This window comes from Dasypus novemcinctus, chromosome 7 (assembly GCF_030445035.2).
Source record: "Dasypus novemcinctus isolate mDasNov1 chromosome 7, mDasNov1.1.hap2, whole genome shotgun sequence".
Classification (NCBI taxonomy): Eukaryota; Metazoa; Chordata; class Mammalia; order Cingulata; family Dasypodidae; genus Dasypus; species Dasypus novemcinctus.
Genome location: NC_080679.1, coordinates 79,778,801 through 79,804,557, shown reverse-complemented (window position 1 = coordinate 79,804,557; position 25,757 = coordinate 79,778,801). Strand labels below are relative to the sequence as shown.

Below are 25,757 nucleotides of genomic sequence, written 5' to 3'. Positions count from 1 at the left end.
AAGTGGTAAGAGAGACATACATACAACTCAGACACGAAGGAAATTCAGTGCACAGAGATTATGTGATAGACAGGGTTGACCAAGTAGCACATGGCAAAACGTGGAGCAAAGTAAAGAGCCCAGAGAGGAAGGAAAATCAGTAGTACATGAAAGAAAAGGAAGTGTAAAGATCCTTGAACATTTCTCAGTTTATGGCTGGTCATGGCATGACATTTTAGGTCAGTCTGGTTCCCTGGACTGAGGTTAGGTTTTTTCAGACTTAGGGAAACTAGAGTACACAGCGGTTAAGGTTGGGTTTGGACCAGACTGTCTGAGTTTGATTTCCAGTTCTGCCCCTGCATGGCTATTTGACCTGGGCAAGTAACTTATGGATACAGAGTCTCAATTTACCTATCTGTAAAATGAGGCAAATACAAGTAGCTGATGTAAGGGTTAATGAGTAAATATGTGTAGGATAACAATGCCTGTGACATAGGGAGCTCTCAGTAAATGTTAGCTGATTCTTACGGTGCAGGGCTGAGGAGGATGACACGGGTGGAGGGCAATATCTACACAGGTGCACTGGTTTCCAGGGAGACAACTGCATTTTCCCACCACAGATGGATCTCAGGCAGCAACTTTTGATTTAGTAGGGTGTGGGATAAGATAAGAAGTTTAGGTCAGTACAAATAAATATATTTAGACTTAATTAATGATGGATTGACTGTGTTAATCTAAAGAAATATTCAAATGTTTATCAGACTTCTACCAATATCAACTAGAAAGTCCTGATAGCTATAGAGGAATGAAAAAGAATTATAAAGGAAGTACAAAAATTTGAGAAAGTTTATGCTATATTATTGGATGGTTCAGCTGTCCATATAAATCCATACCAATCCCTCCCTGGTTAATATAAATGTCTGGAATCTGTGTGTATACTTTATTTGATTACACAATGTTGTGAGGCAAGTAATTGCTATTAAATTAAGAAAGATTGTTTTGTCATACAAAGACCTTGACTAAGAATTGGGGGTAAGGGCTGGGAATGCTCTGTGGAAGGTTCTCTCTTTCAGGCCTGGAATGAGTCTGAGATGTCCGACTGAAATAAGAAATATATCTCCCTGATCAAGGCATGAAACGATTAATATTGTTGGCTTTGTAAATAAGGGTCTGAGGAATTTGGGGGTAATTCCTTATCAGCTGTCTCATTGTTTATTGATAATAGTGTGATTCATGATCGCATCTGATCTTGGTAAGAGCCCTGGAGGGCTCTGCTATTGAGGCTGATGTGTTGATATGTTTCTGGGACCAGCAGAATATGAAAAAAAAGCCAGGAGTCCCTCCCAGGAGCAGCTGGACATACTACCAGTTGAGTTTAGATTATCCAAAAAGAATGCATGGTGGGATAATAATTGCTTTAATAGCCTATTGTTGATTGTTTTAAGTCATTCATTTTTCACATGGGTAGATCATATTGAAATCACAAAAAAATTGGGGGCAGGGGACATTCATAAACCTCAAATTGCTTCTTTTCCAAAATATGTAAAATAGATTCTTTTGTCACTTTTTCAGACTCCCTGGTTTTGGGATACGAGGCACTGCTGGTACAACTACCCTTATCAGGTAAGGAGACATTTATTTGTGGTTTTTACATGTAGAATATCTTCCTTAGGCCAATGTCATAATTTTAGCAGGTCCCTGGACAGGTTATCCTTGCTTTTTTAATTTTTTCCCTTGTCACAATTGTTTTATTTATTGTTAAGATGTAACTAGTTTATTATTTGATTAACAGTATTAAATTTTCCAATGTAGTCTTTTTTTGCTTGTTTCGTTTCTTGTTTTTACTTAATTTTTAAAGAAGTTTTGGATTATATAAAAGTTAATGGAAAATATAGGGGATTCCCATATGTATACACCACCTCCTCCTCCTCTTCCCCTCCCACATTTTCCCCTATGAATAATACCTTTCGTTAGTGTGGTTACATTTGTTATAATTGATGAACACACACTGAAGCACTTCTACTAACCATAGTCTATAGTTTACATTATGATTTATACTTTGGCACAGCATAATTTTATAAGTTTTGACAAAATGTGTGAGACCTGTATGTGTCATTGCAATGACATGCAGAACCAGCCCAACATCCCCCAAATGCCCCATGTTACACCTATTCTTCCCTCTCCCTTCCCTCAGAACCTCTAGTGACCACTGTCTATCAATGTTACAAGTTCTTCCATAACTAGAATAATAATATAATAAGTCTACTTTGGTCCATAGTTGCATTTCACCCTTACGGTTTGCTCATTCCTCGGTTTTGAGGATTTGGGGATGGTGACACCCACTCTACTGCTGATTGAGAGGTGGCTTAATTCCCATGGGGCAGATAGATGGAACTATCTTGTTTACAATTATAGATACTCTCTGTGTTTTGGGATAAGCGTTGTCCATCATCATCATTTTGCTAGTTTTCTGGGCAATTCTGATGCACTGGAGAGTAAGTGCTTGTCACAACTCTTCAGAGATTCAGGGCTCAACCGACATATGAACAGACTGAAGATTCAAGTCTCTGGGACATGTATTTAATGAGTGTAGTGCTAACTATAGATTCAAATAGATATTACTAGGCTAAGTTTCAATTTTATAAGAATGAGGTTCATAAGGACAAGCATTAATATCAAGGGCCAGGCATATTAATCTGTCCACTTTTACTAGGCCCTGCCCACATGCTCTAGAGATTCTTGCCACTCTATTAGAGAATGTAGCAGGACTCCCCAGGATGGAAATTTAATATTTTGTTGGTTATTGTGTGGGTCCCCACCCTCTGAGATAAAACCCATGACAATATGCACAAATTCATATTCCATAGAGGTATGCCCTGGGTACATTCTCCCCTGCACAACCCCCTACCACTGAAACCTTGAACCAGTGATCCTCCCTTGCCATGCCATGCCATGCTTTTTGTCCCTACCAAACCCCCAGGCCTCTAGCTGATAGATGTTGGCCAAAGCACTCGCGTATTCTTAGTGAAGTTCAGAATCAAAGCCCAGTTGCTTCAGCAAGTGGAGTAAGGATGGAAGGTACGTTTACTAGAGGGTAGGGTGCAATCAGTTCATCAGGGGGTTACGTCCTGTTGCTAATAGCTGATTTGTTTTTAATCATTGAGGAAAGTTTGAAGACCTGATGACAGCACAGGCTTGTCTCGATAGAATGTTTGGAAAGCTCAGGTGTGGAACTTGGGACAGCACACTGAGCTTATTTCATTTTGTGGTTTGGGAGCAGACTCTAAATATGTAAATTAAGCACCATTTCCTTAAGGGCAGAAAAATGAACTTGTGCCATTACAGGTGGATGGATTATTTCTGCACCTTAAAAAAAAGCTTTGTTGATTAAGAATGAATTCATATCCCAGAAAGGGAGCATATCAAATCGCAGCCCACTGACGGGCCTTTGCATTGGTCCATGAATTCAGTACAGTTAGCATTTGCTGTGGTCCCAGATCAGTTTCTAGTTAAATATTAAAACAGGGACTTTTCTAGTAGTATTAGAATGTTATATAAGAAAAGCAAAGATGACTAGATATTTAAGCAACAAAAGAAACACACACATATTAATAAGCAACTTGGATTTTTGATTTGACTAGGGTTCTTTTGGGTTGTCTTTTTAGGACGTTTGATTGTTTGGTGTCCATAAGGCTGATGCACACGGGCCTGCAGTGTAGCTCCTCAGGTATTAGAGTTACAACAGAGATCAGGGACTGGCAATGGATACTCCTTAGGCGAGTTCAAGGCTAAAGACACATTGAAATGGAATTCCAGTTTGCATTTTCATCTTTCAAGTAGTATATTCAGATTAGAAAGGAATGTAAATAAGGAACATAACATGGTGAGAGAGAGCCCAGTATTCCATACTGATCTGATGAAGACTAAAGCAGTCTGGAAACCAGTCACTTACTCTACACAACTGTAGTTTGCAGACCTGATTGCTGTTTTTCTGATTTAAATACTTGGAATGTTGTCATTTAAAGCTCCCTTTGTATCCTGTAATGGTAAACTGATTGGCAAAGTCCATATATATCTAAAATTCTATTTTTAAAAGTATGTCAAAGGATAGAAGCAGTCATAGAAGAACATACAGCGAATGGACACAGAGAGCAGAAAATGGGGGGGGGGGAGAATAATAATTTTTTTTTTAAAGTACATCAAAAGGCTTCTAGAAACCTTAACTCAAAATGTTGGCAGGGCAGCCACTCTGATGCAGCACATTTATGAGGTGAATTCCATCACATAAAAGACATCGAGAACAAATGCCATATGAAGTATAATGCCCACTATAGTTCTTAACTATAATATAGATTCAAATAGCTTCACATTTATGGTGAACTATTTCTAAGAAAATTAGTTGCTAGGCCAGTGGTTCAAAATGTGGTTGTAGAGAGTTTTACAGAGAGCGCTACAGTTTCAACACAAAAGTTTGAGGATCTAGTAGATAGTGGTATGTTAAAAAAATATCAGGATTGTTAGTATCATTAGTATCAAGGGAAAGAAACCCTATGAAGGGATTCAGATCAAGATTACATACCTTCTACCAGACAGATATCACTGCTTATCCACGAATAATTTAGCATACGCCTTCCGAAATCACAGACAATTTCATGATTTCTTATGAAAAGTGGTCATCCTGAATGAATGCCATAGCTATTTTTTTTAATGAGCTGCTCTCTGGTGGGGGGTGAGAGATGGAATTAACAGTACAGAATGATTATACATTTGACCTTAGCCGTTCATGTAATTATAGAGCTTTGTATGTAATTACATCCACATAAATATATAGATAAATGTATAAATAAATCTATTCAGATCAGCCTCAAACCCTAAGAGCACTTTTAAAAATTGAGCACTCTTAGGAAACATGTTTATTGTATCTTTAACATATATTATTAAAGAAATACATGGATAGATTTTAGATGGAATAGTGGTCTACCTTAAACTTTATTAAAGGCGTACTGTTCCTTGTATATGGGAATGCATATTATATATTATTTATAATTTTTATATATGTGTGCATATTTTAAGTAAAATAATATAAAGTTGCTGTCACTTGATCCTTGTATTGCTTATTACAAAGAGCCCAAGTTGGGAATTAGAAGCCCTAGTTGTGGTCACAAAGACTCTTTCACTAGCCGTGAGACCCAGGATTAGCCCTTTAACCTCACAATTTCCCATCCACTGTATAACCTGGAAAAGGATATTACTAATTTTATAGAATTTTTATAAGAATCAAATAGGATAATGTTCGGGTAAGTTTAGTCAACTGCCAAGCACATCACAATATAATCATTATAATAATACGATGCTCAGTTATGAATTCTGCCATTCTAGACATGCTGTAACTTGTCCTGAGCACCCCTCTGTGGCATTTTCCTAAGTGGTGACATCTGCAGAAAGTAAGAGTCTCATCAAGATCTGAAATTGAACTTTGGCTGGAAGGGTCCCAAAGCCAGAACCCTATTTTCTATAGCTGACTTGAATCTGCTGTACCTCTGCCCCTCATCACTAATGCCTTCAAGAGTAAAAGGACAATTCATTAGGAAATGTATTCTTTCCAGTGTGTTGCTGAGTTTGGTAAACACATCATCACTCAGGGCTTAGGATTGCTGGTTGGAGAGTGTCCTGTCCCAGCGTGTATTTTGTTGCCAAAATTCTGTTAGAGGGACAACGGATGTTGATGCCCATGCTCATATTTCATATGTAAGTGAATCCCAGCTTTTCAAGATACCTGGCCCTGGTGCTGCTGTTGGAGTACAAAGCACTTCAATGTCAGTGGTATTTATTATACGGTATTACCTTGAGTACAGGGGTGTGGACATGTTTTGTGTGATCAATTTCAAAGGTTTTTCATTCAGTCTGATCACAACTCAATGAAACAGTTAAAAACTCATCAAAAAAGTTTTTAAGAACTCTGTTTCATTTTTATGGATTTACATGTAAAATAAATATTCCTGATTCCCTTGTCCTCTCTGAGCCTCTCCCTGTTCCTGAACCTCTGAAGCAAGTAGAGCAGGTATTACCCCCAACTTACAAATAAGTAAACTAAGGCCCCAAGTTCTGTGTCTCCTAAGCCGTGGAGCAGGGATTTGAGCTCAGATTTCCTGGCTATAGCATAGTCTGGTATCTCTTGTCAGTTTCCTTGTTCCTCTAATCTTTTAATAAATATTTTTGAATCATCCTTTCCTGATATTCGTAATATACTGAATATTTCCTAAAAACAAGAAGACTTTCTGATGATGGAACATTTTGAAATTCTATTCCTCAATGACCCATATAATATTTGAGTTTCCATCACCAACCTTCCTTGCCCCCTGTACTGTGAATCTCATAGCAGTTGTCCAGGCCTTATTCTTTAGTGTGCATTAGAATGCTTTTTTTCAAGTTGCCTGAGCAATCTTGCTGATACTTATTTCAGAGGAGCATATAAATGCTACTGTTAAACTGAATAAAGAATTGAGTACCAAGTATTCATACTGATTAATGCTTTTTTTGGTTGGAGATGAAATAATGCCATCCAGCTGTGGATTAGAGGCATCCTTCAAAGCCCCATTATCCACAAGGAGAATAGAGCAGGAGTTCAGTTGCAAGACCATGTCACTGAGCTTGAGATGTTTGCGACACAAATTGGACACCCTATTAACTAATCTTTCCGTTTCTTCTTTCATCCTTAGCCACTCACATCTGACCTCCACTACTACTACATCTTGCAGCTGTCGTTTTATTGGTCTTTAATGTTTTCCCAGTTCATTGATATCAAAAGAAAGGTAAGATGGATATTATCATAAGCCATAAATGGTTGAGAACATGCATCCTTAATGGCCATTGATAGGTGGGTGTAGAGTCTCAAAGGCACTTGCCTCTATTCTCTCCACAGCATTAGTCTTGCACTGTTTTCTGATTATTACCAAAAGTTCTGCATTTTTCTTGGGCTCTTTTATATTTTATTGCCATTATTTCTTTACTCTTCACCCAAACCTAGTGTCTTTTGTCTGTGGAAAAATATTTTCTCTCAGTCTGATTCAAGAGTCCATTTTTCCTTCAAATTAAATAAAGAAGAAGAAAAAAATTTTTTGAAAGTACTGAGGATTGAACCCAGGACCTTGTACATGGGGAGCAGGTGCTCAACCACTGAGCTCCATCCACTCCACAGTGACAGTTGTTTTTTTCATTTGTTTGTTTTTAAGAGAGACCAGTGATCGAACCCAGGACCTCATACATGGGGAGCAAGTGCTCAACCAGTTGAGCTACATCCACTCCCCAGAAAGATTTTATTTGTAGTTCCTGGAGGAGAGTAAAATCTAAGTATCCCATCCCTACAGAAGTCTAATGTCTCAAAAATGAAACATTTCTAGATGAACTGTGATCTGTTTTCACCCCTTCCACTCCTCTTAAACAGCTCTTGGTAGGGCACCCATAGTCTCCTCAGTGCAAAATTCACTCATTTCACCTCCTATCCTACCAACTTCTGGGCAGAAATGGCACTTTTGACTATTTTCTGCTTCTTTTACTTCTATGATACTATTTTCTCCAGATTCCCATATTTGCTTCATTCCTTCAAAGCTGACTTAGCTAGCTTACATTCCAATACCCCATCCTTTGTGTATCTGCCTATACCAAGCTTCTAGTCTACAGAAGGCAGTCTCCCAGGTGATGAAGCTCATACATGTGGACGTGTCACTCAGACCATCCAACCATAACCTATGTGCCCCTAATTTCCAATGATCCTCTTCTGCCTCAGATTCTCTCCTGGCCCATACTTTCAGAAATATAATAATAATAACATTCTATTCTCTTAGTTTTTCATATCTTTTAATCCTCGTAGTACCTCTGGTTTTATTATTTGGTTTTATTATTTATTCTTATTTTATGGGTGAGGAAAATGAGCCTTATATACAAAGTGTACTGTATTGAACACATGATCTTACCCTATTCTTGTTCTTCCTCCAATAATCCTTATAATTAATAGCCGTCTAAACTAGGAAGAATTTTTCCTTGCTCTCCATTTTCTTACTCCTTACATCTACTTCCATAATACTGCTGATACTGATTTTGTTTGGGGCCTCTCTACTTTTGTCCTATCTATTACAATAGCCTCCTAAATGTTCCTGCTATCTAAATTAGTTATTCTTATCTACCTGCCACTGATAAAGAGTTATATTTCTGAAGCCTTCAAGACAAAGTCAAAACTACTTGGAATGATGTTCAGGGCTGTAGACAATATCGTTCAAACCCCATCTCTCTAGCCCATCTCCCGCCACTCCCTGCACCCCCATCATACACACATGTATGTTCTAGCTACAGACATCATCTCAATATTATCTGAACATGGATAGTTTCGCTGTGTCTCTTTGTTTTTGTAAGACCCTGACTGTGGCTAGAATATATCCTACCTCCTACTCCTTACCAAACAAGACTTCACCCGGAAGGTCTTCTTCCTTGACCTCTTCCTTGAACCCTCATTCACATTAAACTCCCTCAAGATTTTTGATCACTCCATCCTCCATATTTGGTTTATAAGAGTGCCCAGTACTTACCATTTTAACCATGTGGTGATCTGCCTCCCCACCTTCATTAAACTTATAAGGTAAAGAGTAGGGTATATTCATTTTTGTACTCCTCATGGTTTTTCAGTGTGCTTGTTCATGGTGGGATCAGTAAATTTAGAGTCAATGAATAAATGGATTCATTAGAATGTCTTCTGAATTACTACTGGATATCATCTAAGCTCCTTTGAAAATAAGTCTATGCATTATGATGGAACATAAACGGCAATATACCTTTTATTTGCAATCTGGAAATTGCAAAAAGGATATATGAAGGGCAGCTGAAAAGCATTCAGGAGTCTATGGTCCTAGTACCTGAATCTCCTTTCCCTAGAAATGCTCCTTCTATCATCCTCAGCAATAAGCTTACTCAAACGCTCCTGGCTTTGTCTTTCCTGACTTGAATGGCTGCAAGGCCTTAATTTGGTATATGATGGGTGATTCTCAGATGTGGATGGTCCTAGACAGGGCTTAGGCCAAGGCAGATAACTCATTCAAACCCATAATTTGGGATTTTGTTACCCATTGCACTAAACACTCTCATTTAAACATTTAAAGATCTTTCAGTGATGGTATGTGAATTAGGTCTCCTTGTCTTACATGTGGAGCCTTCCTCATTCATGTAGTCAACACATGTAGACTGAGTATCTTCTTTGTGCCAGCACTGTGCTGGGCTCATTTTGCATTTTGTTTTCTTTTTGAGAAGAACTTTTGTCCAGGTAGTCAGTTAAAACACTTGTATAACAAAGAGGGAGGCAGAACTTTTTTTCCCACTTTGTAGTTCAGAAAATTGATGCACAGTGAGTCGGTGTGACTTTCTCAAGCCACACAGTATGAGAATGGATTTGAGTCCAAGTTTATGAAGCTAAATCCTATAATCCACTCTTAGATTAGGTGTGTACACAATTCTTGCATTGCCATGCCCTCCAGTGCTCCTGACATTAGAAGTGGTAAGCCTTTCACAGCTCTTCACTATTTTATTGGTTCCTCTTGTGCTTAGTTAGAATGAAGGGTTCCACTCAGAGTTGAAGGGATGACTAAAAGCAAGACTAACTGTCCTCAGCTTTCAGCAGCCTAATCCTAGTAAGATATTGCTCTGCCAAAAGTCACCAAGCCCATCCACTGGTTGGATATTTCTCAGCATGCACATATTTTGCCTTTCATTGAGACAAACAGAATGCCTTCATTCTTCTAAGCCAAATAACCATTATCTTAAAAGTTATGTGTTTTGCCTTCTTTTGTTTACATTTCCATAACATGGTTTTTTTATTTTTTATTTTTGAAGAAGCTTTAGATTATATAAATGTTACATAAAAAATATAAGATTTTCCCATATGCCCCATACGCTTTCCCTCTCACACTTTCCCACATTAACATCTTTCATTAGAGTAGTACATTTGTTATAACTGATGAATACATATTCAAACATTGCTACTAACCATGGACTATAGTTTTACATTATAGTTTACACTCTGCCCTGCACAATTTTATAGGTTATGATAAAACTATAATGGCCTGTATCCATTATTGCAATGTAATGCAGGCAATTCCAATGCCCAAGTTCTCCCATGTTACACCTATTCTTCCCTCTTCCTCCCCTCAGAACATCTGATGGCCACTGCCCTTCTATCAGTGATAAAAGTTATTCCATTGCTAAAATAATAATAAGTCTATAATAGAATAATAATTAGTATATTTCAGTCCATTGTTCATTCCCCAATCTTGAGGATTTAGAGATGGTGATGTCCACTCTGTTTCTAATTGAGAGGATCTTAGATCTCATGGGGCAGATGGATGGAACTATCTTGCTTGCAGTAGCAAATACTCTCTGTTCCTTGGGATGGATGTTGTCCATCATCATCTCCTTGTTTGTTGTCCTGGGTGAGTCCAATGAACTGGAGAGTTCATTCTGTTAAGATTCAGGGCTCAAGTGGCAAATGAACAGATCAAAGATTTAAGTCTCAGGGACATATGTCTAACAAGTATAATGCTAATTACAGGTTCAAATAAAAGGGGCAGAAGAGCCATGTGTAGGGAAACTATAAATGAGGTAATTCTGTTACTGGGGAGCATAAATTCCAAAATAAGGCCCACTGACAGGGTGCTGAATTGTTGAGCTTGTCTGTACTGCCTATAGTATCCAGATGTTTCTAGAGCCCCCAGGAACCCTGCCATTCAAGGCACTGTCTACTCTGGAAATCAATGAGATCCTGCTGAGACATGCATAAGCATAACCTCTGGAATGACCTCCCAACTCACTTTGAAATCTCTTAACCATAAAAACTCATTTGTATTTAATATTTCTCCATTTTGATCAAGATCTTTATCCAGATGCTTTGCCAATTAGCATTTGGTAATAATACCTTGGGGCCAGGGAGGCTAATCCTCAGGAGTCATGTTTCACACAAGTGAGTGGAGGAGGGGAGTAAGGTGATGCATTTATATGCTGTGTTTGGCTTAGAGACCACATTTTTTTTAAAAAAGATTTATTTATTTATTTCTCTCATCTACCTCCCCACACCGGTTGTCTGTTCTCTGTGTCTATTTGCTGCATCGTCTTTGTCCACTTCTGTTGTTGTCAGTGGCACGGGAATCTGTGTTTCTTTTTGTTGCGTCATCTTGTTGCGTCAGCTCTCCGTGTGTGCGGTGCCATTCCTGGGCAGGCTGCTCTTTCTTTCACGCTAGGCAGCTCTCCTTACAGGGTACACTCCTTGTGCGTGGGGCTCCCCCATGCGGGGGACACCCCTGCGTGGCAGGGCACTCCTTGTGCGCATCAGCACTGCGCATGGGCCAGCTCCACACGGGTCAAGGAGGCCCAAGGTTTGAACCGCGGACCTCTTGTGGTAGATGGATGCCCTAACCACTGGGCCAAGTCCCCCGCCTAGAGGCCACATTTTAGCAAAAAGGAGGCTTTCAGGAGGTAGCTCTTAGGCAATATACAATACTAGGCTAAGTTTCAGTTTCACAAGCAAAGGTCCATAAGTACAATCACCCATATCAACGGCCTGGTGTAATGGTCTGTCCTCCTTCACTAGGAACTGCCCATTTACTAGGGGGATTCCAACTGCTCTTTTAGGGAATGTAGCAGAACTGCCCAGGATGGGAATTCAGTATTCTTTTGGGTATTGTGTGGGTCTCCACCCTCCAAGACAATACCCCATGAACACTTGAACATTTTTATATGCCTTAGAGGCATGCCCCTGGTGCATCCCTCCCCACTCATTCCTGCATCACTGGCACCCACACCAGTGATCCTCCCCTGCCACGGTTGTGACCTTTCTGTGATTCAACAATTCTCTAAAAACAAAGCCAAAAATATAACCAAATAAAATAGTAAGAAAATAAAATAAAATTTTTTTATGTATTGTATCTTTCATCAGTGTAAGGTCTGTTATTGTGTATGTACAGTGACAATTTCTTTCATATATTCCCCTGGTGTCTTTTATTTTTTTCATTTTATCTTCAAAGAAGCTTTAGGCTACAGAAAAGTCACAAAGAAAATATAAGGGATGCCCAAAAACCCAATGCCTTCCCCTTTTTCCCCCTCCCCTATTAATAACATTTTACATGTGGGTGGTACATTTGTTACAACTGATAGACAAATATCGAAGCATTGCTACTAACCATGGTCAATGGTTTACATTATGGTTTATATTTTACACTGTATATTTTTATAGGTTTTCACAAAATTTAGAACGGCCTTTATCTGTTATTACAAGATCATACAGAATAATTCTAATGCCCTAAAAATGTCCTGTGTTTCATCTATTCTATTCTTCCTTCCCTCTTCCCTCAGAATCTATGGTAGCCACTAAGTTTCAATTTTTGAAGTAAATGACTTAGTCACTTGCAGTAATATTGACAACTTGACATATTGGTCTATTTTCTTTTATTAGGCACTGCCAATGTTCTCAAAAGATTCTTGTCCCTTTAATTGAGAACATAGCAGGACTTCCCAGGATGGGAGTTTACTAGTTTCTTGTTTATTGTGTGGGTCTATACCCACTGAGATAATACCCTATGAGAAGATGAACTTACATATTCCATAGAGGCATGCCTCAGGTGTGCCCTATCCCACAGATTCCCCCATATCTGAGGGTTGAAATGTTTCATTCTGTATGTTTTTTCCATTTTTTAATCATTTGCTTATCAAACAAATATATACTTAGTTTTATTTACTGTTTATACACTGAATAAAGGCTACTAAGAAAACAGAAAATATGCCAAAAATTACCATGTGGTATGATAATTTTTATAATGAGATCTAAATTGCTTACCTTACCTAGATTTGAAAGACCTGAATGAAATAGTTTGTTGTTAAAATTAGAATCAAAACAGAGACCAAAGTATTGGAGAAAAATTCATCTACAAACTTCCTTTACATAATCAGCAAAGTTTCATCATATTCAGCATCTGTTCTGAGGTTACCTCATTGTCATAACTAAAAACTAGCTTTCCTTGAATGCTCATCCTTCCTTTGATCCCTCTCAAGTATTTTTTTTAATTATAGAAGTTGTACGTTTACAAAACAATTATGCATGAAATACAGGGTTTCCATATACCACCCCACCATCAAATCTTTCGTTGGTGTGGCATTTTTGTTAGTTGTTGAAAGCACATTTTTATAATTGCTCTACTAACTCTGATCCATGATTTACCTTAGGGCTCACTGTTTATGTTGTACAGTTCCATGGATTTTTTTTTTTCATTATTCTATTGCCATTTCCCCTTTTAACCACATTCATATATATATTTCAGTGCTATTAAATACATTCGTTGTGCTACCGTTACCACCATCCATTACTAAAACATTTCCGTCATTCCAAAATAGGAACCCTGTACATTTTAAACTTTAACTTCCTTTCCCTATTTCCATTCCATCTCCTGGTAACCTGTATTCTAGATTCTGATTCTACGAGTTTGTTTATTCTCATTATTTCATATCATACAATATTTGTCCTTTTGTTTCTGGCTAAGTTCACTCATATGATGTCTTCCGAGTTCATCCATGTTGTTGTATGTATCAGATCTTCATTCCTTTTTACAGCTGAGTAATATGCCATTGTGTATATATATAGCATTTTGTTTATCCATTCATCAATTAATGGACACTTAGATTGCTTCCACCTTTAGGCAATTGTGAATAATGCCACTATGATCATCAGGGTACATATCTGTTCAAGTCCCTACTTTTGTTCTTTACCCAGAAGTGGGATTTCTAAGTCACATGGCAATTTTATATGTAACTTTGTGAAGAACCATCAAACTCTCTTCCACAGTGGCTGTACCATTTTACATTTCCACCAAAAATGGACAAATGCTCCTATTTCTCCACATCTTCTCCAGCACTTTTTTTAATAGTGACTATTCCAGTGGGTGTTAAATGATGTCTCATTGTGGGTTTGATTTGCATTTCCCTGATGGCTAATGATGTTGAGCATCATTGTGTATGGTTTTAACATATCTAGCATCAGTATAGAAAGCTCCTTTAAAAGGACAATTTTACAACAGTGTTCATGGAATTGATTCTAAGCTTGTACATATTATCGATGTCTTGAAACTATATGTTTTTTCCCTAATCGATACCGATAAGCTTGTTTTCACTATGTGATATCCTGTCTTCAGTTGGTCAGTTTACCTTTATATGTTCCCCATGAAGCTGGCTTATTCTTTTTTCTCACACAAAATGGGGACTTGGCCACTATGAGACATGCATCATTAGTGAGCTGTAGCCCTTGTTTTTCTCTTTAGCATCTTGCTACCTGGCACTGCAGGTCCTGGTGCCATTGCTCCACTGTCCAGAGCATCTGCTGTTCCAGGCATCAGAGAGTGTTTATGCCAAGCTCAAGCCCCCTGTTTCTGTACTGGAACTATTAACCAAACCCTCTAAAACCAGCCTGCTTCCTAATTGTGGAATAGTGATGTTTGAAGACATCCATTTGACAACAGTGTGAAAATCAACCTCTAAAGGCCATTCATAGCACTGTTAATGACTGAGAAAAATGTTGTTTTAGCTCCCCTGTTGAATGACAATGAGCTTGAATAGCCATTTTCAAACCAGGGTCATGTTTATTAAACAATGGATCTGAATGCATACCTTAAACTGTTAAAATTAGTAGCTTAAATGTTTTAATAATCATTTTTTGTGATTTAATGGGTTGAGGAGTCTTTCTAAAATGGCTTTGGTATTCACAGACTCTTCTCCTCTTGAAATGTCCTACTATTTCCATCTTTTTAAAATTGCTCTGTTTTCAAATTGAACTTGGAGTTAAAAAATGAGGGAAGAACCTTTATCCCTGTGATGACAGTACCCAGTGCTCCTTTAAATATTTCCAGAACAGGTACTTACCTAGTCGGCAATGAGGAATACTATGAGTCTTCCCCGAGGGAAGGGAACAGTCAAGATGTAGTCATTTGGTACAATGGACTTATAATTTAGATATTATTTTATGTGCGCAAAACTATATAAACCTTTTGAGGGCCCCTCCCTCCCTTCCTCCCTCCCTCCTACCGTCCCTCCCTCTTACTCTTCCTTCTTTTGTAAAAAAAAAATTGTTAAAGTAACTTATTAAAACAACAGACATATCCTTGGTATTCAGTGTTCTTTGAAACATCTTTTATTTCCCAAGGCTTAATTTTTGTTAAAATTCCTTCCTTTACCAACTGTTCACAATGAGCATTTCTCCTGCACATCTAAATTTTCTAAGGGAAGCCAATAAATATTATCATGTTGAGCTCAAAACAGCTTGCTTATATCTAAACCCTATGTCCCTTTTAACTAAGCTGCTGTTTGGCTTGAAGGCCTGGGCCTTTGGCCAATGAGTCTGCTCGTGTTCAAAGTCCTTTGCAGGAAATCATCCATGGCAGAGTCCCAGGACCCAGCTGGTTCCAAGGCCCTTTTGGCTTTTAACCTATGAAAAACACTACATCTTATAATAAAAGATTTCTGACAGAATTATGATGATTAAATTTTGCAGGAAATTATTGAAGGATTGTGATTGCTCCCTGGTAACTTTTTGCAGAAAATAGCTGGCATCTGTTACCATGAGTGTTTTCTCTGCTTTCAGAGACCCTGCTTCAATTAGGTTTAGGACAGAAGAAAATGCCTGTTTAAATCTTCTGACAAGGAAGTGGCATTGCATATGATTAAATGAAGTAATGTACATAAAACCGTCGAATACAATGTGTGATACAGAGTAGGTGGTTTAGAGCTTAGAGCAGTAGCTGGCACATAGTGACTAATATTTGGTTGCATCAAAACCTAGTGGTCAACACCATGGAGCCTAGAGTGATTACAACTGAAAATGGGAGGATTGCATCCAGCATCCAGGTGGAATCTGAGCCTCCTCTTGACATAAAGGTGCAATGGACACAACCAATCCAGTGTCCACATAGAAGAGGTGGCATTGGATTGGGAAAAGTGGACATAATGGACAAAGGGTATGGGGAAAGGCAGGAAGAGATGAGAGGTGGAGGCATCTTCGGGACATGGAGCTGCCCTGGATGGTGCTTCAGAGGTAATCACCGGACATTGTAAATCCTCACAGGGCCTACTTGATGGAATAGAGGAGAGTATGGGCCATGATGTGAACCAATGTATATGAGGTGCAGAGGTGCCCAAAGATGTACTTACGAAATCCAATGGATGTGTCATGATGATGGGAACGAGTGTTGTTGGGGGGGGGGAGAGGGGGGGTGGGGGGGTGGGGTTGAATGGGACCTCACATATATATTTTTAATGTAATATTATTACAAAGTCAATAAAAAATAAAAAAATTAAAAAAAAAAACAAAAAAAAAAAAACCTAGTGGTCAAAAACAAAAAACAGCTAGTGGTCACAGACTTTTTTATTTCTGGTCAAATAAAACAAAAAATGTATTTGGAGAAGGACCAACATAAGATTTCCAACCTCTAACTTTTCCTAGTAAGGAAATTTAAGACATACCTATCATTTATCACAATCAATTCATAAAAGTAAGCGCATTTTAACACAAGAGAAAAAGAAAAAGAACATCTTGCAAAAAGAGCAATCCTTTATATTTATCATTAAGAAAAAGTCTGCTTTCTGGGGAAGGCATTGTCCTGGGCAATGTGGCTTAGCGGTTAAAGGCTGTCGAGTCCATCTCCCCCTGCAGCACCACCGTAATTTGGTGTGGCCTGGAGCAGAGGCCAAGCTCTGAAGTCTTAAGTCAGTGTTGCAAACCACTGGGATTTTGAGGTTTTTGTTATTGCAGCATTATTAATATGCCTAATTATCATTTCCTAGAATAATATTTGGTAATAATTTGTCTAGACTAGTGGTTTTCAAACTGTAGTCAGCTGACCCCTGGATGTCCCTTTCATCTAAAAGTCAAAAGTTTTCCTCATAATACTAAGATGCCGTTTGCTTTTCTTGCTGTGTTGATGTTTGTACTGATAGTACAAAAGCAGTGGTAGGCAAATTGCTGGCAGCAGCACCTCACTGTATTTTTCTTTCCTGACACACTCTAAGAAAGTAAGAAAAAAAAAGCCCGTGTCTCTTCAGAATGTTCTTAATGAAACTGTAAGAAGTGTTAATTTTTTAACTCTCTACTCTTGAGTATAAATCTATTTAATATTTTGTGTGAGGAAAGGGGAAATACACATAAAAGAATTTCTGGCCCATGTCAATATACTATGGTGTCTCAAGAAAAAGCATATGAAGTTATTTCTTTGAGTTGCAAACTGCTTTTTTTCCCCTATAAAATCCTGTTTCTACTTGAAAGAATGACCAACAAACTATGGCAGGAATTTTTTTGAAAAATACCCAAAGTTAGCCTGTCAACGTGTTTCAGGAAAAACCATTGATATTCCTTGATATCAAAGATAAAACTTAAGCTTTCCAATGGTAATTAGACTTTCAGAAAATTTGTCTCCTCCACCGTGAGCTTGTAGTTTCTTAGTACTCAGAGACTTTTCTGAAGAGATTGGTAGTGATAGTAAGAAATATGATGTTTTTAAAATCTTATATAATAAAATTTGTCATTAACATACTTAGCCAGTATTTTCCAAATGACTTATGCATGAGGTTACAAAATCATACAGGAGTAAAAGAGCTATTTGAAGGAAAAGCATGCCAATGGATTTTAATTTAACCAAGTGTGAAAAGTTTATTAATAGGGTTTCAGTCTCTACATTGACACTTACCTTTGAGATCTCCCACTTGTCAAGTTTTTGATACAGTAGTAATGAATATACACAGTTCTCCCTTTTCCAAATTCTGTATGAGACTGGATTTTCTTTATACACTTCAACCAAAGCAACATATGACAATAAATTGAATGGATAAGCAATTTATGAGAATTTCTTCTTAAGGCAGACAGTGAAACGTTTCACAAAAATGTAAAATAATACCACTCTTCTCACTAATTTACTTTTATTTTTGAAAATGTATTTATTTTCATAAAAACATTTACTTTAACATGTAGTGGAGTTTATTATTTTTATTTCAAATGAATTGACTGTTTTTTAAAAATATCTCACTTTTAAATGTCTAATATGGTAAATACGGATAGGTATAACTCACATAATCAAACACTCTGGTGTCCTCAATAGTTATAAGACTATAAAGGGATCTCAAGACCAAAAGTTTGGAAACTGCTGGTCTAGATTGTTCTTAAACCTTTCTTAAGAAAATGATTCTGAGGTGGTAACTCATATATTAGCATGCCCTATCTTTGCTAGGAAAGCTAAAACCACACCAGATGACATCCGTTAGCCTGGGAGGGATGAGGAGCAGTTTATAGCCCCCTCTGTAACATCAGTGCTACTGCCTGTGGACAGACAGGCACTTACCGTCTTTCACAGATGTGCGAAGCTGCTCTTTTGCGTGTCCTCTTGTGGATAGTGTAGCAAGATTCTGCTCTTAAAGCTTAAGTTTCTCCCAGGGCAGATATTCCCGACTCTTATACCTCTGTTCCATTTCTTTTTCACTTCTATCTTCAAAATATAATCAGGCAAGAGGAGACAGCTCATTTTCATAAGCTATCCCCTGTGAGCAAAGCATTTCAACTGAGGGCTGTGTGCAGGCTGGTGGGAAAATAGAACAAAATTGTCTAGAGAAAAAAATGTATTTTATGGGGCAATTTTATGGGACTTTATTCAAAGCTTGCCCTATTTTAGCAAATTAAACTCCCAAGTACCTTGTGGGGAAGAGGTTTTTAACCATCTTTAGATTTCACAGATGATGACTGGCCACAGGGCAGTCCTGGGGTAGTGACGAAGCACATACTGCTGTTCAGGGTGCGTGGAGAAGACAGCCAGGACTTTCCAGTGTGGTTCAAGGGTCCACAGCATCACGGCATTACAGAGCGATGCACGCCATAGGTCCCATGCAGTGCTGCTGTTCCAGGGCTCAGCGTCCTTAAGTCTAGGGCCACAGGAGTCCCAACCTCTCTTAGAAGGTGCCGCTCTCAGTCAGGAGATTCAGTCATTCACCTTCCTTCAGCAAATTTCTGTCAAATGATCCTAAGTGTCTTGGGAAAGCACCTATTGATTTATTATTATTCTGAAGTCATGAGCTCCCTTGGTTTCTATCACCATAAATATAAGTGAACCCATTCTCCTCTGTTTCCCTTTTGCTTCCTAAGCATAGGAACCCTTTCCACCCATGGCTAATCTTTGCACACTTGCTCTTGAGCTGCCATTTCTTCCTATCTTGTGGGACTGGACCTTGTTATTTGTTAGCCTCTTTTGAGTATTTTCAAAATTGCCCTGTCTCTGTTAACTCCTGCCCCACCATCTTTAAGCATGCGCAAATGTCTCTACTCTTAAAATAAAAATGCAAAAACATTCTTACTCAACTCTTTACCCCCTTTTATCTAATCCTTTATGCCTCTTCACCTCTTCTAGCCAAGCTCCTGTAAAGAGAGAATATTACCACTACTCCTTATACCCTCTCCCCTTTCCCTGTTCTGTCATTGTCTTTTTCAGGCATTTGTTTCTGAGAAGCAGCATGCTGTGGAGTTTAGGAGGCTAAGCTCTGAAGTCAGAATGGCATTCAGATCCAATTCCAGCCCTTCCCCACTGTGTAACTTTAGGAAAATCATGTAGCATCTCCATGCCTCAGTTTCTGTATAAAATGGAGTTCTCTGTAGTATTTGCTTTATACACTTGATGTTAAAAATACTCACAGCACCTGACACACATTACATGCTCAGTATTTATTAGTCAGTTCTCTCACTGCAGCAGTCACATCAGCATTGCCCATAGAGCATTTACTGGGCTCCAGACTGAATGGGGTGGCTCTTGCCTTCATGGATGCAGAAAGTGTAGGTGACAAAATCCAGTGTCGTTCTCCCCCCGCCGACCTTTTTATTAGAGAAGTTGTGAATTTATAGAAAAATTCACACCTAAAATCTAGAGTACCCTAATTATGAACATTTTGCATTAATGTGGTACCCTTGTAGACTTGATAAGAAAATATTATTATAATTGTACTAACTGTAATCACTGTGTTGTACAGTCTAATGGGTTTTTAAAATTTTTATTCTAGTAACATACCTACAATCTAAAATTTCTCCTGTTAACCAGATTCAGATATATAATCAGTGATGTGAATTATGTTCATAGTGTTGTGTTACTATCACCAACACCCATTACCAAAACTTTTATGTCTTCCCAAACAGAAACTCTGTACCAATTTAAACATTAACTCCCCATTCACTAGCCCCCTTTCCTAGCCCCTGGTAACATGTATTCCAGTTTCTGCTCTATGAATTTCTTAAATAAAAACACTTCAAAAACTAGGAATAGTAGGAAACATCTGCCACAAGATGAAGGGAATATAAGAAAAACCCACAGCTACCATCACACACCATGGTGAAAAACTGAAGGCTTTCCCTCTAAGATCAGGAACAAGGCAAGCATGCCCACTGTCACCACAGTTATTCAACATTGAAATGGAAACCCTAGCCAGAGCAATTAGGTAAGAAAAAGAAATAAAAGACATCCAAACTGGAAAGGAAGAAGAAAATTCTCCCTATTTGCAGTTGGCATGATCCTATAAATAGAAAATTCTGAAAAACCCACAGCAAAGCTACTAGAGGTTTAAAAAAAAATTCAGGAAAATGGTATTTGCAGGATTAACACACAAATATCAGCAGTGTTTCTATACACTAGCAATGAACAATCTGAAGAGGAAATTAAGGAAAAATTCCATTTACAATAACTAAAATAATCAAATATCTAGGAATAAATTCAGCTAAGGACATAAAGTACTTGTTCATGGAAAAGTATAAAACATTGCTGAAAGAAATCATAGAAGTCCTGAATACATGGAATGACAGTCTTTGTTTATGGGTTGGAAGACTAAATATTGTCAAGATGACATTTCTACCTACAGTGATTTATAGATTCAATGCAATCCCAGTCAAAGTTCTAATAGCCTTCTTTACAGAAATGGAAAAACCAATAATCAAATTTATATGGAAAGGTAAGGGGACCTGGATAACCAAAACCAACTTAAAAAAAGAACAAAGTTGGAGGACTCTTACTTCCCAATTTTAAATGTATTACAAGCTTAAGTAATTGAAACAGTATGGTGGGAAGAAGATGTAGCTCAAGTGCTTCAGCACCTGCTTCCCATGTACGAGGTTCTGGGTTCAATCCCTGATATCTCCTTAAAAAAAAAACAAACAACAGCAACAAAAAAACCCTTGGTACTGGTACAAGGACAGACAAATATACCAATGAAATTGAAATGAGAGAAATAAACCTTTATTTATTTATTTATTTTTAAAGATTTTATTTGTTTATTTAATTCCCCAAACCGCCCCCTGCCCTCCCCGTTTGTCTGTTCTCTGTGTCTATTTTGCTGTGTCTTTTTGTCTTGTTTCTTTGTCCGCTTCTGTTGTCGTCAACGGCACGGGAAGTGTGGGTGGCGCCATTCCTGGGCAGGCTGCACTTTCTTTCACGCTGGGCGGCTCTCCTTATGGGCGCACTCCTTGTGCGTGGGGCTCCCCTACGCGGGGGACACCCCTGCGTGGCAGGGCACTCCTTGCACGCATCAGCACTGCGCATGGGCCAGCTCCACACGGGTCAAGGAGGCCCGGGGTTTGAACCGCGGACCTCCCATGTGGTAGACGGACGCCCTAACCACTGGGCCAAGTCCATTTCCCCTAGAAATAAACCTTTATATCTATGATGAGATGATTTTTGACAAGGCTGCCAAATTTATTCAATTGGAATAAAATGGTGTCTTCAATAAATAGTGCTGGGAAAACTGGATGTCCGTATGTAAAGGAAAGAATGTGGACCCCTCTTTCACATCATATACAAAAACCAACTCAAAATGGATTTTAAAAAAACCCTAAATATAGCTAAAATTCGTAGAAGAAAACATAAAATAGCATCTTCAGGAACTTTTGTTAGGCAACAGTTTCCTAGACTTTATACTATAAGGGTGAACAACAAAAGAAAAAAAACAGATAAATGGAACATAATCAAAGTTAATGATATTTTTCTGCATCAAATGACTTCATCATGAAAGTAAACGACAGCCTACAGAAAAGAAGTAAATATTTGGAAACTATCCATTTTCATATACACAATACACAAAGAATGGCTACAACTCAACAGCAAAAAAACAACCCAATTTAAAAATTGGCAAAAGACTTGAATAGACATTTCTCCAAAGAAGATATACAGATTGCTAAAAAAGCACATATAAAGCTGCTCAACATCATTAAACATTAGGGAAATACAAGTCAAACCACAATGAGATACTATTTCATAACCACTAGAATGGCTGCTCTTTTAAAAATGGGAAGTAACAATTATTGGAGAGGATGTGGAGAAATATGAACACTCACTCATTGTTGGCGAAATGTAATAGAGCAGCCTCTCTGGAAGACAGTTTGGTCGTTTCTCAGAAAGTTAAATACAGAATTACCATATGACCCAGCAATCCTGTTTCTAGGTATGTTCCCTAAAGAATGAAAAGCTGGAACTCAAACATATATTGCACCCTGATATTCACAGTGGCATTATTCACAATTGCCAAAAGACAGAAGCAGCCCAAATGTCCATCAACCAATAAATGAATAAAGAAAATGTGGTGCATACAGACAATGAAATATTATTCAGCCACATAAAGGAATGAAGTTCTGATTTTTGTGAAAACATGAATGAACCTTGAAGATAACATGTTGAGTGAAATAAACCTGACAGCAAATAACAGGTATTGTATGCTCTCACTGATATGAAATAATTAGAATAAGAAAATTCAGAGTTAGAAACTAGAATGCATGTTCCAGGGCCAGGGTGGGGTAGGGAATAGAGTGTTAATGATTAATTGGTACAGAGTTTCTGTTTGGTGGAAAACTTTCAATAATGGAGGGTGGTGATGGTTCCACAACATTGTGAGTGTGATTGACACTAGTGAATTGTATATTTGAATATGGTTAAAAGGGAAAATTTAAAATAACAACACATAGGACTAGGGAGTGAATGTAGCTCGTGTGGTTGAGTGCCTGCTTCCCATGTATGAGGGCCTGGATTCAATCCCCAGTGCCTCCTAAAACACACACACGCACACACACAGGACTGTACAATATAAACAGTGAATCCTAATGTAAACTACGGGCCACAATTAATTGAATAATTATAATCTTTTATCAATTGTAACAAAAGTATTACACTAATGCAAAGTTTTAGTAATGGGGGGTATATCTCTAACCAAAAAAAGTTTTTATGTTAAATACATTTAGAATGTCTCAGAATTGACCCTTCCAACACTAAAAGTTGAACAACTAGTGTGCGTTGTTTACGGGTAATTTAAACAGAGCCCAGAAGGTGTTCATAAAGCTTTGGACTCCGGGTGCTCAGCATCTAGAAGGTCTGTAGTGATGGAGAACTGCAATGAGGAAAAGACATGCATGTATAATTAAGGCAAATATCGACATCATTTGAAAGCATAGTACATTTAGAGAGTGCTTTTGATGGGAAGAGGCAGGGAAAGCGTAAAGGAGGACTCAGGGGAGCTGCAAATCAAGCTCCATGCTCTGGCCCAGCTCACCAGTAGGAAATCAGTAGCATTGTCTTACTGTTTCCTTTGTGCAAATAAACTTTTATTGTGTCTTTTTCCACAGCAATGAAATCAATTAAAGTTTAAACATTAACTAAATAATTCACAGGAGACAAGATTGTAGGTTTTCCTTCTTGAAAGGGGACCATAAATGTTGCTTGGAAGAAAGATTGGGTAAACACTGCTTATACAGCAGTTCTTTGTTTCATTTATATATGCTCCCATAAGATATAAAGTAATGTCATGTTTAGCAGTAAACAAAGTAACAGACAGCTCTTGTTAATTGTCTCTAAGTTGTAGATAAAACTGATTATGAGCATTTTGATGGGCCAACCTACAAAAACTATTTCTTTATAATTTATGCAAATTTTGAGGATAATACACAATGAGGTGCTTCAAAATTGCTATTAAAATTAGATCTCCCACACATTTTTAACTGAAAGAAAAGGTGGTAAAGTTGCCCATGTGACTGGGTATGTCCTTTGCTGTTACTCTAAGGCAAGGTTTAAAAACGATTGTTACTCTAAGGTCAAATGTTTTTTGTAAAGGGTCAGATAGTAAAATTAAACCTGTGGTCCACACAGTCTCTGCCGCAACTTCTCGACACTGCCATTATAGCAGGAAAGCAGCCATGGACAATAAATATGTAAGAAAATGGGTGTGGGGGGGTTCCAATAGAACTTTGTTTACAAAAACAAGTGGAGGGCCAGATTTGCTAGGTGGGCTGTAGATGGCCTTTCTCTGCTCTAAGGTGGAGTCACCTATACATGCACATGTGATGAACAGTGGGGATTTAGTTTCAGAAATGGCAAAGTAGATTCCAGTCACATCAGTATATATTTTTAAAACATTTTGGTAGTAAGGAATACATTCAAAATTTTTAACCAACTAATTTCTTGGCATTTGCTCTTTTTAGAATGCTCTCTATATGTGACGGTTATCTCTTTCAAGGATCTAAATCTGTATATAGTTTAGTCTAAAAAGGCTTAAAAAAAGGTCTAATCTATTGAAAAATAGTGTTGAAATAAATTTGACTTTAGATTTAGTGTGAGTGATGTTTTTATTCGTGGCTTGAATTTTAGAGAAGAGGTAATTGAATCATTTCTGCAAGGACTACTTCACTTTACAGTTGAACAGTTGTTTCCCAAATAGATCACACTTTTTCATCCCTTTCCAAATTTTTCCATAAATATTTACCCTAGGGTGCATATAAATATATATATGAGAACAAAAGTAAATTATAGTTTTTGAAGAACCTTGTTACTTCAAATAACTTTCTACAAATGGTACATTTAACCAACTCTGTCTATACTGAGTCAAATTCCAAGGCCAGTTGATAATATAATTACCAAATAAATTGTGAGAGATTGCAGACACCCAAAGGCTGATGTTACAGAAATTCAGTGAACATTTTCTGGTAAGCGGAAGGCATAATTTTCCTCAAATTTCCCAATTCAGGGCAACTCAGCATTAACTGATTTCTCTAAATCTGCCTGGGTATACTTTCATTTTCTTCACTGTTTCATGGACTTAGTTTTTTAGTTTCTTGCTTGTTTTTTAAGAAGTTATATCATCATACCATTAATCAGGACTTTCAGCTACCCTTATCCAAAGGTCAATGGAAAAAGTTTTTAACTATGATTATTCTTGGCACATATAAGTCTTGTCTGAAATCCTTATAGTCTCCACCTGTTTATTCTCTCTGGAGGGGGGTGGAGCCTGAGTAGCCACTGTCCCTTGTGCTTTGCCCAATTGACGTCCTTGAGGCCCACTCCCTGCACAGCCATGCTGCTCCCCAGCAGGCTGAGTTTTACCAGCTAGCTAATCCAAGTGAAGAGATAGGAGAACTGTTTGTTATTGATTTCTAGAAAAAAAGAACATTCTATCTGTTAAAAATGATACAAATTTCTTTGTGCATTGAAGATTCAAATAAGAAGACTATTAAAAACTATAAGAGCTTTCTAGTATTATGGCAGTTGCTATAAAATTAAATCAGTTTTAAGATGGGCTATTGACTTTCTGTTTCCTAGTTTGAAAATCTATTAAATGGATAACCTGGTGCTAAATTGATTAATTTCCTGAAAGCTAATATATGTCATTTACATCTGAGAGAGAAGAGCCTTTTCTTTGTTTTGCACTTTAGA

At 37.9% G+C, this 25,757-nt stretch overlaps 1 protein-coding gene and 1 long non-coding RNA gene across 3 annotated transcripts in view; one reads left to right on the top strand and one right to left on the bottom strand.

The window, feature by feature from the left end:
* CERS6 (ceramide synthase 6) overlaps positions 1-25,757 on the top strand; it is a 306,615-nt gene that overhangs the window by 220,914 nt on the left and 59,944 nt on the right. For both annotated transcript variants that reach the window (XM_058300691.2, XM_058300690.2), the window contains exons 5-6: positions 1,552-1,602; positions 6,699-6,791. In XM_058300691.2, the coding sequence (XP_058156674.1) occupies positions 1,552-1,602; positions 6,699-6,791 (144 nt within the window). The remainder of the gene's footprint in view (positions 1-1,551; positions 1,603-6,698; positions 6,792-25,757) is intronic.
* The window catches only part of LOC131279197 (uncharacterized), a 72,814-nt gene continuing 70,413 nt past the window's right edge, over positions 23,357-25,757 (bottom strand). The window contains exon 3 of the long non-coding RNA XR_009186568.2: positions 23,357-23,442. This is a non-coding gene — a long non-coding RNA (uncharacterized lncRNA). The remainder of the gene's footprint in view (positions 23,443-25,757) is intronic.